The following is a 17,058-nucleotide window of genomic DNA, read 5'->3' on the forward strand; positions in this document are numbered from 1 at the left end:
ATTTCGCTCTTTGGACACCCCTTCCCGCGCCTCCGGGCAGCCCCGGCGCGGCCACTGCGTGTCCCAGGGCCGCGCGCTGCGTGTCCCCGCGCTCGGCCACGCGCGTCGCGGCCCCGGGACAGCCACGCGCCTCGTGTCACGACTCCCCCTCCCCTCCCCCCATCGCGAAGGGCCGCGCACCGTGTGCGCGTGGCGGGGGAGGGGGGCAGCCCTCGCCGGCCGCGCGCGGGGCACCCTCGCGTGGGGCGCAGCCGCCGCCGCGCAGGAGCCCCCGGCGCCCCCGCGCAGCCCCGCGCGGCCGGGCCCCCCCCGGCGCACGTCACTTCCTTGCAAACTTTTTCCCGAGGAAATGTCTGCGCCCGCGGTGCCGCGGGGCGCCGGGCGCGGGGGCCGCGTGCGCGCGCGCCGGGCCGCGGGCTGAGCGCGCTCCCTCCGCGCGCGGCGCCGCCGCCGCCGCCGCGACCTGCGCCCGGCCCGGCCCGGCCCCGCCATGGCCCGGGACTGCGCGGCGCGGAGCCTGGACGGCATCGAGCTGGCGGCGCTGCGGGTAAGCGCGGGGCGCGCAGGTGCCGCGGGGGGACGCGGAGCCCCCCGCGCAGCGCCCGAGTCCTGCGGGGGGAACGGGAGAAACGGGGGGTTTAAAAGGGAAACGTGAAACGTGTGCCTGGGGGCTTTTCTAAAATTATTTATTTATTTATTTATTTATTGCTAAAGAAATCATTGTCCGCCCCGTTTACTCTTGAGTTTTTGGCACTGTGCTCCCGTGGCTTGCACGTTTTAGGGGAATCCAAAATCTCGGCCATGCTACAAGCAGCCCTGCTAGCGGTCGCGCCCGCCGGCAGCTACCGAGATCCCGAGCGATGCCCCTTGGTTCCCCTCCGCTCGCTCACCTGGGGGCGGACGGTCGCCAGCCCCGTCCCACCGGAGCGGTGGGTTTTTCTGGAGCAGGGAGCTGTGGAAGCGGAGGGAGGAGACGGGAGAGTTCGGCTGTGCGAAACGCAGGCAACCCTGGATGGGAAGGGTGAAAGAAGCTGCTTGCTAAAAATATCAGAGAAAGAGGGCTGGGAAAAAGTTGTGCTAAATCCTAGGGCCAGGAGGGTGCTCCAAGCCCCTGCGAGAGGCAGAGCGGCGCCGGAGTCGATCGTGTCTGAAAAGGTGGCCTGAGCCCCCTGGCTTTGCTCAGGGGACAAGACAAAACTTGGAAAGGTCTTTAGGGCTCGAGCAGATGAATCTTATCTGCCTACACAGCTGATAAGAACTGGGTGTGCATTTGCAGCAGCAGCTCCGTGGAAGCTGCGCCGCGCGGAAACCTCCCGGAGGCTCCGGAGCACTGCAGGCTCCAGCCTCGGCAGGGCAAGGAAAACGTGTCCGTCCGGAGGAAGTCTGCTTGGCACAACTGTGGCTGCGGGCTGGGCTCACGCGTAGCGGGAAGCGAGGGCGGAGAGACAGACATTATCAAAAAAAGGTGCTCCTGGTTTATACGGGCTCCTCAGGGCACCCGGGAGAAGACGGGCGGTGCCGCCAGGCCAACGGTCTCACCGCTGCCTTCTGTGGATGCTGCATATGACTTGCAGGAAAACAAGATGACCAGCATATGGTGGAGTCCATTACAGTAATTAACCTTAAAGTGATGGATGCGCAGGTCAGGATCTTGGCACGTGTCAGGGGAAGGCAGGCAGCTTGGCCTGGCGAGCTGGAGCACGGGCTGCAGGCTGGCCGGGAGGAAGCGCTGCGTCCAGAATGGGGCCTGGGAACTCCAAGATAATTAAGAAGTTGGCGCATTGTGAGGGCTTCGCTGATGGAGGATGCGGCGCGGGTGTCCAAGTGAGCAAGGGCAGTGCAAGGACCCAAGGCAGAGCCCAGAGTAATATTGTTTATGACTCCAGCAGGCTCTGCTCGCTCTTGAGCCCTGGCTCAAAGGAGGGACACGGACAAGCCTAGTGACTGCAGTCAGTGCTTCGCAGGCTTGACGTGTTACGGCCTAGTTGGCTAGCAAGGGCAAGGGTAAGATTTTAGCTATATTAACAGGTATAGCTGTTAACAGGTAGCTGTTTGTTTTCTGGATGTGTTGGAAACCTTGAACCAGCTATTAGGGTGCTAAGTCAGAATTAATTTGACTGGAGGGAGAGAGGAAAATGGTCTTAAAGCACATGAGGTTCATGTATTTGCATAAATAGATGAGGATGGATAAAAGATTGAGGACAGAGCGTGTGTTTGAGTGCAGATATTGGGAATTTAAAAACGCAAGTTCAGCTTCCTCCAGACATGGGTGCCCGTGGCCTGGGGAGAAACGTGGTGCCTTCTCCACACGGAGGGGCCTGTCTGGGGCAGCGAGCAGCCTGCAGGCCGGGGCACAGCTCAATCACACATGATTCACAGCTCTGTGGCACCCACCAATGACCCATGGGGTTACTGCTGGTGCCAGCAAGGAGCATGGCTCCTGCATGCCCAAGTGGAAGTGGAAAGTGAAAAACCGGCGAGGAAGCCAAGTCGCTTACAAAGATCCCAGTGTTGCAGCCCTCTTGGCCTGCGCCAGCTCTGTACACCAGTGGTCTCATTGATTTCCTCTTGTGTTAGAGGAGTTGGGACCTCAGTTTAGGCCGCCATGCCCTACTGCTCTGTCTTAAGAATAAGAGACAGAAGAGAAATGACACTGACTAGTCATCGTCTACGTCAAAAAGTAAGCGAACGGGCCTGGTAATGCATCATTAGTTAGGTTTGAAAATATTAATACTAAAAAAAATCTTGTGGGGTTGACCGTCCAGGAAGCATAAGATTAAAACCCTTTTAATTTCAAGGAAAAAAAAAAAGAGAATTAATACCTTCAGTGTGAGATGAAACTAGCTCTTTGAGGATATCGAGAGGACTTGCATTTTGATACCACTTAAGCTGCTTTGAAGAGCTGGCCAGTAAGGCGGAGTGGAGGTCTCTGCTGTGTGGCCCTGACAGTGCAAACATTGGCCTGTTCATCGTGGCAGTCATGCTGTTGAAGGCAGAATCTGCTCTGAGAAAAGTCCGTGTATTTCCATGGTTATTTTGCCTAAGGAAAATTTTCAGATCAGATATGAGGAATGCAAAATATATATATTTTTAAAGAATAACATATAATTAAAATAGCAATTGCATGGAGAAATAGTTTTACATCTTAAAAAAAAGATGTTTTCCAACCACAGTTGTAGAAATTGTGCTTCCGAGATAAGGAATTTTAGTTGTTGTCGCGTCCCTCCTCAATACCAATAAACATCAACTGACATGACAGATCACTGGAACAGATGTGGTAGAACTGACACATGGAATTAATAATATTTTATATAAATCTCTTAGTGATATCATCCCAAGCAATGAGCTACACTGATGAATGGCTCTGCCAGATGCCAAGAAACTGGTTTCTTGAGTTCTTAGTGCTTCCATATAAATCTCCTGAGTGGGTTTGAACGGAAGAAACTGATTTTTCAACGCGCCTGCTCCCACGGGAGTGAGCCGGGCTGGCCGGAGCGTTGCCGCAGGACGCTCCTGCCGTCGCGGGGAGCGGCAGGACTCGTGGCCGGAGCGGGCCCCGCGCTGGCCTGTCGCAGGGAGGTGGGTGCCACGGCCGGGCCGGTGCAATGCGTGTGCTATGATGCTGGGCGCCTGGTACATGAATCTGCTGTGCAAATTAGCAGCCATCTAGTTGGGGTTCAAAGCCAGGACTCGCATGCGTCAGTCAGAGTCACCTTGTCATGTTTGCAGAGCAGGGGCATTGAGCGTTCTCGGCCTGTGTTTGGTATCATCCTCTGGGATGAAATATCTCCCTTTGGTAAGGTTGTCGGACTCAGCTGCTTTACATGATATTTTCAATTTTATTATTTAGGTTCTGTTCTTTGTTACATTACTGATCCTAAGGACTTCACAACAGAGGAGAGCAGCTCAGTCTCCAGGATAGCTCAGGATTTTAAGGTGTAGGAAGCCAGCATTTTATTCCTTGCTCTACCACCAAGTTGCATTGTGAACTTCGGATGTTTCACTTGAATTTCCATGTTCTTCTCATATCTCCATTTATTTATCATATCAATAGTATTGACACATTACAAATCTTCATTGAGTTGTTTTCTGTGGTTTTGAGCAACTTGCCTGAAAACTTTAAAAGCAACATGTGGCTTATAGCATTTGGTTGCTCTTGTGTCCCTATTAATCTGTATTAGGGGATGTGCCACAGATGCTTTCATTCTGATTGTGAACCATTCTGTTCCTTTTTGAAGTGGTTGGTTTGATGCAAATAATGTTATTTCTTCTGCTTTTTTTTTTGTAGGATCCTGCAGGAATATTTGAACTGGTGCAGGTTGTTGGAAATGGGACATATGGACAAGTCTATAAGGTTTGGATGCCTCTATAATTTTTATGATGCTGTTCTTGATAAAGCTTTTTTTCAAGCAAAAATGGGCACTGTTTAAGGAGCAGAAAACCCTGTCCGAGTAATAATGTGTTTTATCTCACTGTCTCTTCTATTTGATGCAAGATGGTGTCAGCTCAGAAGCTCTGTGCCCCTTCCTTCTGGTGAGTTTTTGTGTCTCTTGGCTGCTGCAGGTCACATTACTGTATTGGCTCTTGTACCAACTTTTCTCTGCCTTCTTTTTTCTGTCTTGTGGTTATTTTCACTTTGTCAAAATTTTTTAGTAGACGGTTCACACAAGTTAACATTAATGATGGTTATTTTGGTCTGGATTGGGTGGAGTGCACAGTATAGACTAAAGTAGTAGTACTCTGCAGGGCAAAGGTGTGAATTAACTGTGCCTGCAGGCTAAGGAGTTTTTGGTTTCCGTTTTCACATTTGTTGTGTGATACCAGTGCAGACCGGGCAGCCAAGTGGCTGTCCCAGCAGCAGAACTGCCGCCGTGTTCGCTACCGCTGCAACACGCACCTGAAGCTGCAAGAGCCAGTCTAGAAAAGTGTTTCTTCATTGCAAAGCCCTTCTCAGGAATGATCTAAGAAGGTGAAAATAGACATGATAAAACCGGGAACCAAGCACGCATCATTCCAGTTTGGAGAAAAAAAGATGAGAAGGAAAAGACAGCAGTGCTGGCCCATTGGAAATGCAGCACTGGAGAGAGCTGCCTGTGCTTGAATGTCCCTCGAATCTCCCTGCAGATATATTTTTGTGGTGTTTTTTTTTGTCTGTGCAGGCTGTTCCTGCATTGACCCTTCTGCACAGAAATGCAGAGGAGGACACACTGTCTTTCTCCAATTCCAGTGTATGGATCCTTTTTCACATACTCGTTGCCTCTCTGTGTCCATCTTCTCATGGCTGATCTGCTATGATCACCTTTTAGTTCCTGTCTGAAATTAATGACGCTTTTTGAAAAACTGTAAAATTCTCTGCAGAGAATTGATGTTATCTTTTTCTTTCCCATATTACTTTTTTTTTTTTTTTTTAGTATCAGAAACAGGATCTTTTGCGTGTGTTTGTGTGCTGCTATGATTAAGCCTGTGTTCTTTGTGAGATTGACATTTGATTGACATTCAGATAGTGAGGTCAGGATTATTAAATCAAAAATAAAGATTTGGTGGTTCATTTCGGTGGACTGGGTGCCGGTTAAGATCTAGGAGTGTTGTTTCTAGGGGAAGCACAGAGACTTCTACCAATGAAAGATCCTAAAATTCCCCGAAGTGCCTTTGAAACACTTTTTTTTTTTTTTTTAAGTCTGGATTTATTTCATATAGGGAAAAGAAAATTTTCAATCTGGACATCTTTTAAGGATGTTGAGGGTGAATCAGCTGATGCTTAATCATGCCAGAAACAGGAAGGAAAAATATAGTTCAGCTTCTCTGCTACAAAAGAGAATGTTTTGAGCAATCATGTGGTTCACTTGAACGTTAGATGCCAGAATGCATAAGAAATGTTGACAAAATTAAAGATTACACCCAAGGGCTCAGTCGGGTTGTTCTCCATATGTGCTGAACTCGGGACTGCTCTCCAGTGTGCACAGAGGAGAGCAGGGTCCGAGCGCTCAAGGCAGTGGGTGTTGGAGCCTCTGCTCGTGCTCCTGAGCTTGCAGCCACAGAGGCACCAAGAGACGGGGCCTCGTGGAGCTCTGGGTGTCCGGGGAGCATTTTTGTGCTGTCCAAAGCCCGGAGTGTTTGCAGGTACCTCTGCAGAAGATGCTGAACACCACAGCAGTGCACTCAGAGGCGGTCTCTCTGGTGCTGGTTTAGTAATCTGAACAAAATTCCCGTTTCCTCTGGAGGAAGGCAGCTACAAAGGCACTTCTGCTTCTGCAGTGACCACAAAAGTTAGTCTTTGGTATTAACTTCTCTCTCGACTGCTATGTAAGACGTCTCTTGATCTATACAGTGCTAGAATGGAGCTAATTAGGCAATGTTGGAATCATTCTGTAGTTTGTCTAGTCAGAGTATAGGCGTGTGATCATAAATATTTAAGTTATAAAGTAATTGCAGTTATCCACATACTTAGTCATGCCTCTAGTGCATGTGTTTATTCTTCAAAGGCATCAGAATTTTCCATACATTCAGAAATAGGCATATATAGTAGTTTGCACATAATCACAACCAAATACATCCAAGATCACTGAATTGCTTGGTCAGCTATGCAAACGGCTCATTAGGATATGTTTTGATATCTGCAGCTCCATAAGGAAAAAAAAAAAGACGTTCATCATTAGAAACATTTTTTAAAATGGATTTATCGAAGGATTATATTGTTCATACTGCATCATTATAGGCCAGTCGCAGTTTGGTGTCATCTGACACTGATGAAATGAAAGGAACATAAATTGCATTCATGATAATATTAGAGCTGTCTAGGGAAGTTATAAAGTTAGGATTTGAATGTAATAACTGACTAAAAGCTAGGGGATTTTTTGACAACTTATGAAGTAGTAGGACATAAATACACCAGCACTGGCAATTTCAGCCTTTTCAAAAGTATGAATATTAAAAAACCTGGTGGTGCTCAGAAGTCGTGAGACTTAGACTTAGTTATGTCTCAAATGACAGGTGTGTTTTTCTGCTAATTGTTTGATTTCAGGAGCCGAAGTCTGGAGAAATGACTCTGAATAAGAGTGGAAAGTGGTAGCAGGGCGTTTCTGTGGAGGCAGTGGAAGGCAGTGCCTGGGCTGGCAGCTGGGAGAGCAGGAATGCTCTCATTGCCTCAGGTTTCAAGTGCAGAAGACTAAACTGTGTCCAGGTGCCTCCACTAACCACACGTGGGAGAGGGAAGCTTGGACCTTCCCAGGCACTGGCTGGACTTATGGACCATAAGCGATAGGGACCAGAAGATTTTGTAGGGGAGATGGAGTAACTCTCCCAAGTTTGTCTGGACTGCTGATTAGTAAGGGATTTCAGCCGGAGCAATGTTTTGCATTACTTAACTGCAAGTCTCATCTGGGAGGAAGTGAGGCTGCTGAAGGTGTTAGCCTCAAATTCTTGGATTTCACTTCCTCTCCGAGCTGCAGCCGCATCATAGCCTTGGAATGTCTCCTCTCAAACAAGGACGTTTGAATCTGGTGATCTTTGCAGTGGCAGTAACACTTCAGAAAATAATGTAGGACATTAAATAGATACTATCTGCTGTATTTACAGTAGTTATTACAATCTTATGATGTGGTGAAAAACAGCTTCTGCACTGTTAAAGGTAGCTCCTTTGAAGGCATTGTGGAGCTAATACGGATATGTGGGTAAAAGTATTAAGGCTACATCTGGTATCATAGGCTTGTCTGTTGAGACCTGGCAATGTTAATGTTTTCAGCAATTCTTTGCCTGCTCCCATTAGCACTATATGTTCCCTTATAAGCATGCTGTGCTGTTCCCTTCAGCTGCTGTGATGAGTTTGGATGGTGCTCAGTTGTCACCTTGATGGAGTTGTGATTTTGTGTGTGCTTGTGCTTTTGATAACAGTGTTTGAGTGTTTCTTTACGGACTTCAGCTCTTAGTTGCATATCCATTGGTGGATAAGTCTGCAGTAGAAGTCAGTTAGTCGAGTCCTTTTTGCTTTTCAGTGCTCTAATTAGAGGGTCATTTTTCTGATTAGGTGAGGGAGAGTTGGAGTAGCCTGAAGTGGGTGCCTTTTTTAAAGTGTACTCAGTTCATAGCTTGTTGGGGGGTTTTGTGTGTGGGGGGTTTTTTTTGGCTAACAGGATAAATAAAACTTGCTGAATTCCTGATCCTCCTTTTCCAGCTGTGCTCTGAGAGTGCTCATCCTTCTAAGAAAATTTTCATGGGCTAAATGAGATCATCAGCAGCATCTGCATGACCTGCTAATCTTCTGATGTTGAAAAGCACCTGACTGGTGCTTTTTATTTCCTTTTTCTTAATGATGCAGATCAGCCCCTTTCCTGGGCCAACATTTTTGGTTAGCGCAAGGAATGAGAGGTCAGTATCTTTGGCGCGTTCCCAGAGTTGGAGTTTTTAGAGTATTATCTTGCAGACTAATGGTAAATCATGACAGATTTACAGCTGTTTTGTGTACAGAATGATTATATCTTTAATGGAATCTGAGGGCGTGGAGGATTTGAGAGGTGCTGTGGGATTCGGAGGAATGGAGGTGGATTCCCAGTGATGTGACTGATGGAGACCAAGCAGCGCTGCCGCCACCCTCTCCTGCCAGGGCTCTGCACAGCCAGTAACTCTATTTCTTATGTAATAACATAGGACTCTGGATACATCTAAAGAAAGTAGCTTGGAGTCAGGAAGTTCAACTTTATTCAGTTGCTTCTTGGCACTGAATCACTTAAATGGTTGATAAGTGCTATAAGTTACTCGGCTGTTGATGTACAGTGGCAGGGATGCAGTAGGGCATAAATATGACTTTTCAGCTTATCTTAAACAATTTAAGCATCTCTTAAGTTCTGCATAATTCATTTCATTAAATGAGTGGCTGAAGTAATTGAGACCAAGCAGGAAAAATTTTAAAAAGCAGCATGGTTTATTTTTCAAGGGATAATTGGTACTATGTGGAAAAAAATTCCATGGCCATGCTAAATTATGAAGTGTGAATGCCTGTGGGCTGTATTGAAAGCCTTAATTGATGGTAGTGCCTCAGGCAGTTACTGGAAGCCTAAATTTAAGAAATGTTGCCATCATATTTGGTGCAGTCCAGAAGGTTGAACATGTAGAGGCTGCAGATTTCAAAAACCTCCTGCCCAAGGACTGGTCATAAGCAGCTCTGTTTTAAGGAAGGTCTGGCCTTGCTGAGCTGTGATTTCAGATTCTCCAGAGTGCCGCAAACAGCCATTAAAAAGAGTCATTTCAGCTCAGGGTATTTTGCTATCATTTTTGGTCACTTATGGTTTTCAAGCCAGCCATAGCTTTCAGTGAGTCAAGTGGGGAAATCACTTATTCTTTTCTACAAATGACAAAATGCTACTCTGATTCAAGAGCAGTTGATAGAAGTACTTGTTTGTCAGTTTGTTTTCTTTATTTGTTTTTTAGCAGCATAGCTGATTATCTTGTCCACGTGAAAAGCTAGTTCAATGTTGTAGACTGGAGCGTATGAAAATGTTCTGCTACTGTTTGCTGGATGGAGTCAGCTCATTGCACGTCTCCTTGGTTGAGTAGGGTCACAAATAATGGGCGTTATCTGCTAATCCCGGCAATAGGGGTCTGGATTAAGAACAAGCCTTAAAAACGAGTGCCACTGTGTTAAGATCTGAAGTGCTGTGATACTCATGAACAGATCATGTTGTGGTGTGAATCTTGGTGGATGCAACATACCTACTGTGAAGCCAACCTGCTAGATCCTGGGTGGCTGATTTAGAGCATGCATAAAGATGTAGTGACAGTGACTTTTATTTGATGTATGTCCTGTGTGCATAGTGGCCTGAGCCTGAATGCAGGAGCCCTTTTTTTTTTTTTTTTTTTTTTTTTTTTCAGAGGGACTTTTAGAAATGTGAGAGGTTTTTTTGCTTTGTGTTGTTTTTTAGCTTTTATATCTTGGCTTCTCTCCTTAGTTACATGGCAATGCCAAAGTACATTCAGCACTGGCAGTTAAAATAATGGATCATACATGTGAAATTAATTAGCAAGTCATAAAGTCGTAGTTCTCGTTAGTGAATATTTCAGAGGATTTCAATTAAGATTCTTAAGTGTAGGACTACTTTATCAAAAATAGAAGAGTAAAGATGGAAAAAATTCTGAAGCTGTGTAGCGCTTCTAATACAGTAAAGGCTTTTTGAGCACAGCAACGTGCGATAATTAAATATGCCAGATCAGCCATTAGAGAATAGTAGAACACTTGCAAATAACATGTAGACAGGGCTGCCACTTCCAGCTCTTCCATGTTTTGCACCTGATTTTCCATGTGGGAGAGACAGTGCATTTCAATCCTCAACCCGAGGCATTTTGAGCTCATGTTGTGTAACACTGAAGATGTTGTCATGGGGTTGGGCTATTTTAAGGTAAGAAAACATGCTAAAAATGCACTGGTGATCTTCAGAGCACAGTAGCAGGAAAGAATAAATTCAACCTCTTAAATTGCCACTTGAGCATATGCTGCATTTTAAGCACATAGCAAATGACATTGATTTCAATAGCCCAACTTCTCAGCAGCTTCCGGAGTCATTCCTGTGTGGAGGCTGGAATCGGAAGGACCAGCTCTTCCCAAAGTGGAGCTTGCAGTGCCTGATCAACTCTGAAATACTTCCCCATCTGTATTCTCTATTCTTCAAAATAAATGAGTGGACTTAGGGCAAAACCTGTGAGAAGTGGTCTATTGGCAGTGAAAAATGTACCCAGATATGTGATGAGCCATGGGAATAAATGAGTGCAATGATGGTGTTTAAGAGCAGCCTTTAGTGTGTTGTTTCTAGGCAGTTGAGAGAAACCCTGTTATAATTTGCCTTTAGTAACTGTACCTTTTTCTGAATAAATTACAGGTCTTCAGTGCTTTGCAGCTTACATCCTCTTATCTCCACCTCTGTAATTCCGGCAGCTCCTTGTGAATGTTACCTTGCAGATCTGTTTTAATGATCTGAAAGATGCATATACATTTTTGAAAGTGCCTCTTCGGGGCCTCTGGGCTATAGCTGATAGTACCCATCAGGGGGTCTCTGAAAGCATATTGCTACCCTGCTCTGCTCTTTGTGTTATTACATGTATTTCATGGACTTATCCAGCATACGATACAGAAAACTTGACAGTGTAATGAATCAGTCAGAATAACTGCAAGGGGTGGGTGTTGCTCTTGTGTCCTTTCAGGTATCTGTATGGCCAAGATGTCACCTGCGAGTTCACCAGCAGTAAATATTCTTTTTGAGTTTTTTGGCCGTTCTTCAGATATTTTTCGTAAGAATGGCTGGAGTTTGTTTATGCTTGAGGAAATGATGTTTAAGAGACAGGTCAACTGAGTTTAAGAGACAGGTCAACTCAGTTGTTGGGCACAAGTGTGCAGGTCAACCCCTTGTCCTCCTGTAATGAAATTTCCAGTAAGTCATCCTAGATTGTAATGTAAAATTTGGAAAATTTTGTAAATGTAAAAGTTGGAAAATTGTGCTTCTCCCGTCCAGGCGTTCAGCTGCTCTCTGGCCAGTGGCAGCTTTCCTGGCCCCACAGGATTGCAAATACATTTACAAATAAAGTGAAACAAGGAACTATTTTTCAGTTGTTAGAAGCCCTTGAGAGTTATAGTCCTGCCCTTGTAACCTTCAAACATTGTGAAAGGTTTTTAAGATGTGTTTCGAAGCAGCACTTTTCAAAGGTCATTCCCACCCTCTTTCCCCAGTAAAACCCGTGGCCATAGTAATTGCTGAGCATTAAGGAGCAACCAGGCCAGCAGATGTTCCTTGTTGCCATCTGTGCGGCCTTTCCAGTCCTGGCAAGAGTAATATTTTGGGCTAATAGGTAATAGCTAGTGCATGGTCCATGTCCATGCTATTAGGCAGTCCCATAATATGAATAACGAGTCTTTTCATAAAGATAAAAGAGAAGGCGTCATGGGCAGGTCAGGAGATCTAGCTTTTCTTCTGGCCTCCGCCACCCAATTTTTGCTACCCAATGGGTATGGGCAGCAGTTATGGAACGTGCTGCTGCCTGGCACCTTCGGGACAGGGCAGATGTCTCAGGAAAGGTTCAGGACCAAGCAGGTCCACTTGTGCTGCTGCTGTTCATCGTATTTTTGTAAAGCACCCCGGGATCCTGTTTAAAAGGAATTAGTTTAATTATAGAGCTGATCTATGAGCATTAGTTGGCAACCGCATACTGAACAACTGGCTGTTTGAAAATGTAGTTTCATCAAAGTCAAAACATGTTAGGTTCAACAGAAATGTTAGTGGGAAAAGTTTAAGACATGAGTTGACATTCATTTTAAAACTTTGTTTTAGAAATGTCAAAACATTGCATTTAATTTGCTTCATTTCTTTGGAACATACACTTTAGTTCAGCAGAATATTTAAAACTTCAGAGATTGCCTTCAGGATTGCGCAGCTAAAAGAAGACTCTATCAAGCTGAACTAATTTGGCATTACGAAAATAAACATGTAAAAATTAATTCATGTATTTCTGAGTTGCATTGTATGATGAATGTTTACAGTTCAAAGTGAAAACAGTTGTCAAAATACTGACATTTTGTTAAGTTTTATGGGATACTGGAATTGACTGAATTCCATTTTCTGACTCTGTGGTTATTCAGTTGTTACATCGGAGGCCAGCAATTTTCATGCAAATTTTTCTTGTATCACTGTTGTTTAAAGTGGAACATTTTGAGCTAAAGAGGATAAGAAAAATGTTTGATGATGTTCTGAGAATACTTATTTTACTGAGCTTCAGGGACTTGCTAGCTTTTTTATTAGGCTAAATTTTAGCATGGATTTTTCATAAAATTTAAAAATAACAACAAGAAAGGAATAACCAATTTACTAATTATTTCTGCTGTAGCACATTTGTCTACTTTAATCTCTTGGTTTTACTCTTTGCTTTAAACCTGTGAACAATTACACTAAAATATGTAATGAAAACAATATAAATATGCATATGGTTTAGATAATGGACTCTCCAATGTATTATTTACACAGATTGTCCATGAGGTGGTTGTATAACATGGAAAAAGGAAAGAGCCAGGAAAAGATTTCTTTGCTTTATTATTTGCTTTCTCCAGTCTAGCATGAAATATTTATCGGAACAGGCATCTTTGCAAACATTCTGCATCCAGAAGCCAAATTGTATCAGCAGATGCACGATTATTGTTTATTAATATATGGGCTGGGGCAAGGTGTTTGCTTTTCCTCAGTAGTTGCTGAGGGGGATCTGGTCACCATGCCCTGCAAATGAGGACACATGGTGCTGACGGGCTCTTTGGGTGCCCCGACTGTTCTTCACGTAGGTTTCTTTTTTGATGAAGGAAGACTCTTTTCCACCATATCCGCTGGGATATGTTTTGTTGTGTCTCCTGGCAGAAGATTGCCAGATTTCTCCAGAGTTTCCCAGGCGGATGCACGTTAGCACTTGCTGAGCAGAGGTTGCGTAGTGAACCCACCAGTTGTGAAGCCCTGGACTCTTTGGGCATCACACTGCAGATGCAGCCCCTGCCAAATGTGGGGAATTTGGGGTTCTTTGGGCTTTCTGTGCGTGTGCAGATCAGAAAAGCGGGTCTGACATCTCCCAGATGTGCAGAGCCCCCTGCTCATGTGCTGGGCAGGAGAGGTGCCCACGCGGGGGGTTTCTCGTGCCTGCTGGGATGGCTTCCGAGGCAGGAAAAGAGGATGTGTCTAGAGAAACTGAATGTACTGGAGCCTGATCTCCATAGATAAGCTTGGACATAGAGACAGAATGAAGGAATTGAGAAAGGAAGTAGGTGCAGCTCTCTTGAGCGCTTGAAAGATTTCAGTCAGAACTGGTTTGAGTAGAGGAAGTGGCAAAACAAAGGCTGGAAAGAGGTCTCTGATCCTGCAAGCTGGAGAATAAAGGTTAGAGAAAGATTTGAGATTCGCCCATTCTCATCTTCCTCTTTTGCTTTCTTTGCATCGTGTTTTATGTAGGAACCTGCCTGGCAAAACACTTCTCACAGCTCATATCCCCTGTTTGCACAATGAGATTAGAGGATTTTCGTGTTGGCACAGGCGCTTGCGCCCATAGACACCCCTGTGCGCTCAGGTAGGGACCGGGCTGTGTGTGTTTGCAGAGCACTTGGTGTGTTTGTGGGGCTGTTCGAGGAGACACTGCAGAGCCCCGTTCAGGTGGTGGGGTGTCATTCGGCTGCTTGTGGTACTGACACAGTCTGTCCAGGTCACACCTCTCTGGCCAGCAACAAGTGGAAATGGCCCTGCTGGTCTGGGGTGATGCCGAAGGTGCCGATGGAGTTTGGGATGGAGAGGATGCAGCGCTACATAAACTGTGGTTACGAGTGGGGAGCCTGCCTAGTGGGATCCCGCTGGGTGTGAGCACTGCCTGAATGTCCAAGGAGGGTGTAAATGTCATTATGAAGTGCCCGGTTATCCAAGCTGTTCACTTATAGACATAGTGTGATGTAAAAAATCCCCTGAGGCTGCAGGATGCATTTCCATTCCCAGGGATCCCCTTATAAAATTGGGAGCATGATCAGCAGGAGAAATGGGGAAGCTGCTGTTTGAAGTTGTTCCCTGTGCAGTTGTTCTCTGTACATAAGAGCTCCCCAAAGGGTGACCTGAACAGCACAGGGCTTAAAATACATGAGCTTGTGCAGAGGGCTCTTCCTCTGGAATTATTTCCCCGTATGTCCTCCCCGTACCCACATTTGCATTCGGTGTAACCATCCATTCCTAGTTCAGGGGCTCGCTGCTTCTGACCCGATGCTCTAGCCTGGGTGCTGGGGCTGGTACGTGCTGGGTGTGTGCAGGGGCTGCAGAGGCAGGGCAACAGCTCTCTTGAGGTTTGGCAGAAAATAGCTTTGCTATCGTTTAGTTTTAATTCTCGGCATCGTTCTTGGCAAAAACAAAAGGAAGCTTCAGCAGGTAGAAGGTAGTTGTCTCGCCACAGAAACATGTTCTCGCACATGACTGCTGCAAGGGCAAAACCACAAGCTGAGCCCAGCCCTAACTGTGGCCAGAGTTTGCCATTCTGGTTAGTGATAAAAATCCTGTTCTCATTGGACCATGAGGCATATGAATATTAAGCTTGCACCAGTCAGCTTTTTAATCAGTGTAAATACCTGACTTTCTCAAACCACATTGTTTAAAAAAAAAATCTGCTAGCAGAAATAAAGGGGAATTTCCAAAGAACTCAGTATTAATCTCTCTTTTTGTTAAAGCCACTGTGAAATTGCAGGAATAGAGTTATGCAAAAGATAAGCATTTGGAAAATGATGCCCAGTGTAGCTGGATTGATCGATGGGAAATGACGAAGAAAACTGATGCAGGCCAATGAGCATGTCCACACATAACAAAATTGAACTGGGAATACATTTCTAATTAAACTGGGTCAACCATGTGTGCAAACCAGGTCTCCAAAGATAGGTATTTGGAGCTGTATTTTTTCCAGTGCTTTGCACATCGAGTCATTTGTTTTACCTATTCAAAGGGAGTGTAAAATGCTAACAGTGACGTGCTAGTGCTTTATGCTCACCTTAGACTCATTTGATTACAAAGTAAGTGGTAAATGAGGCCGGGTGCAGGAGAGCCAGTCCCTTGAGGTGAGTTACAGACTAATTTCAGAGCCCGGGCTTGTTTCTGCAACCCTTCTATTAATGAGTTTAGTTATCAGTGTAGTTTTCCTGTGCAAACAGATATCAATAGATATCAAAAATTCCCTTTTTTTTTTTTTTTTGGTAAGTCTTAATGGTGCAAACTGGAAAGGCTGTTGCAGGTGCCTGCATGTTTGCAGTGCAAGGAGGGTGCTGCCAGCCCTGCTGGCAGCTGGTGCAGAGCACAGAAACTCTGAGCCTTCATCTCTGGGGTTTGTCTGGATTTCCCACTCCTCTGCTCAGTCTCTGATTTGCACAAAGCATGGAGGATTTTTAATAATCTCTGAGACCTCTGTCCTTCTGCCAGTTTTGGTTGGAATGGGCTGGCAAAGTTAAATTGCGAATGGATGCAAGGACAGAACAATCGTGAAAACCTTCTTTTTTCTTAAGAAACTTGGTCAAGGAAGTTTCTGGTTTTGGTACTAGAGGAAGACTTGGAATTCTCTGTAGCTCTGTGTCCCTCTGGGAACCAAAGGTTCAGAACCCGGAGGCAATACAGACGCTCAGGAGGAAGATTTTTTGCTGTGTTGTTTTCAAATACTGTTTGATTTTTATTTAAGGCGCATTTGGTTGTTTGTGGAGACATAGCCTGTGATACTTAAATATGTGCATTGGCAATGCTATAGAGTTTCAGCTGACCTTGCAAAAAAAGTCTCCTGTACTTATTACCAGATTTATCCTAAGGAGCAATGAGCTGTTGGTGGTATATTTTGGCATCTGGATGTGGATGACAGAATGTGTAAAGCTGCTGCCAAAGGAAGTTATTTTGAAACTGGTGGTTGATTAAACTTTCAGAGTCATTTTTAATGTGACTACAATTAGAAGAAGATGTTAAAGCAGGGATGCCAGGTTTAAAGCTTACATTATACCCGTAAACCAGGCTACAGCTATTTGCTGCTCAGCTTTTCTGCAAGCTGCATGCCGAGTGTTTAGGTTGTTTCACTGTTTTGTTCTACTTTTTCCTTCTTGCCAGATGTTCTGTGATGCGATGCAGCTGGTTGGACTGGAGGTTCTGTTCATTGCTGAGCAAATGAGAACAGGGTTTGCAACTGAATCACAGGAAGGAATCTGGGGAATATTCTCTGACACTTGCAGCTTGATCGGCTAGACCGGCGCACGGCAGCCTCACAGCTCTCAATATGTGCAGCTACATGGATGCACACACATTTGTCTGTAGGACCTTGGACCCCATGGTATTTGGTGCTATTCAGCAAAAATGCGATTCCTGCCTGGAAAACTTGGTCTGATATGCCAAGTGATGAATCATGAGCAAGAGGCAAGGAATCCAGCCTGATATATGTGCCTGTGAAAATGTATGTATTTTTAATTCATGAGAATAGCAAGTGTCCTCTGTTGCCATCAGCCCTTCGTTCATGGCTTTATGGGGGAGCAAGTTCTGCAAACTTTGAGTGGTGAAC

The 17,058-nt window shown here is 45.3% G+C and overlaps 1 protein-coding gene across 1 annotated transcript in view; it reads left to right on the forward strand.

Moving 5' to 3' along the window:
- Positions 1–472: 472 nt before the first annotated feature.
- Positions 473–17,058, forward strand: part of NRK (Nik related kinase) — an 85,241-nt gene continuing 68,655 nt past the window's right edge. Inside the window, exons 1-2 of the mRNA XM_088527434.1 lie at positions 473–547; positions 4,289–4,354. Coding sequence (XP_088383560.1) covers positions 491–547; positions 4,289–4,354 — 123 coding nt within the window. The 5' untranslated portion in view covers positions 473–490. The remainder of the gene's footprint in view (positions 548–4,288; positions 4,355–17,058) is intronic.

The sequence above is a fragment of the Tinamus guttatus genome, unplaced genomic scaffold (assembly GCF_059628265.1).
Source record: "Tinamus guttatus ecotype Peru unplaced genomic scaffold, ASM5962826v1 Tinamus_guttatus_pri_ptg000287l, whole genome shotgun sequence".
Lineage (NCBI taxonomy): Eukaryota > Metazoa > Chordata > Aves > Tinamiformes > Tinamidae > Tinamus > Tinamus guttatus.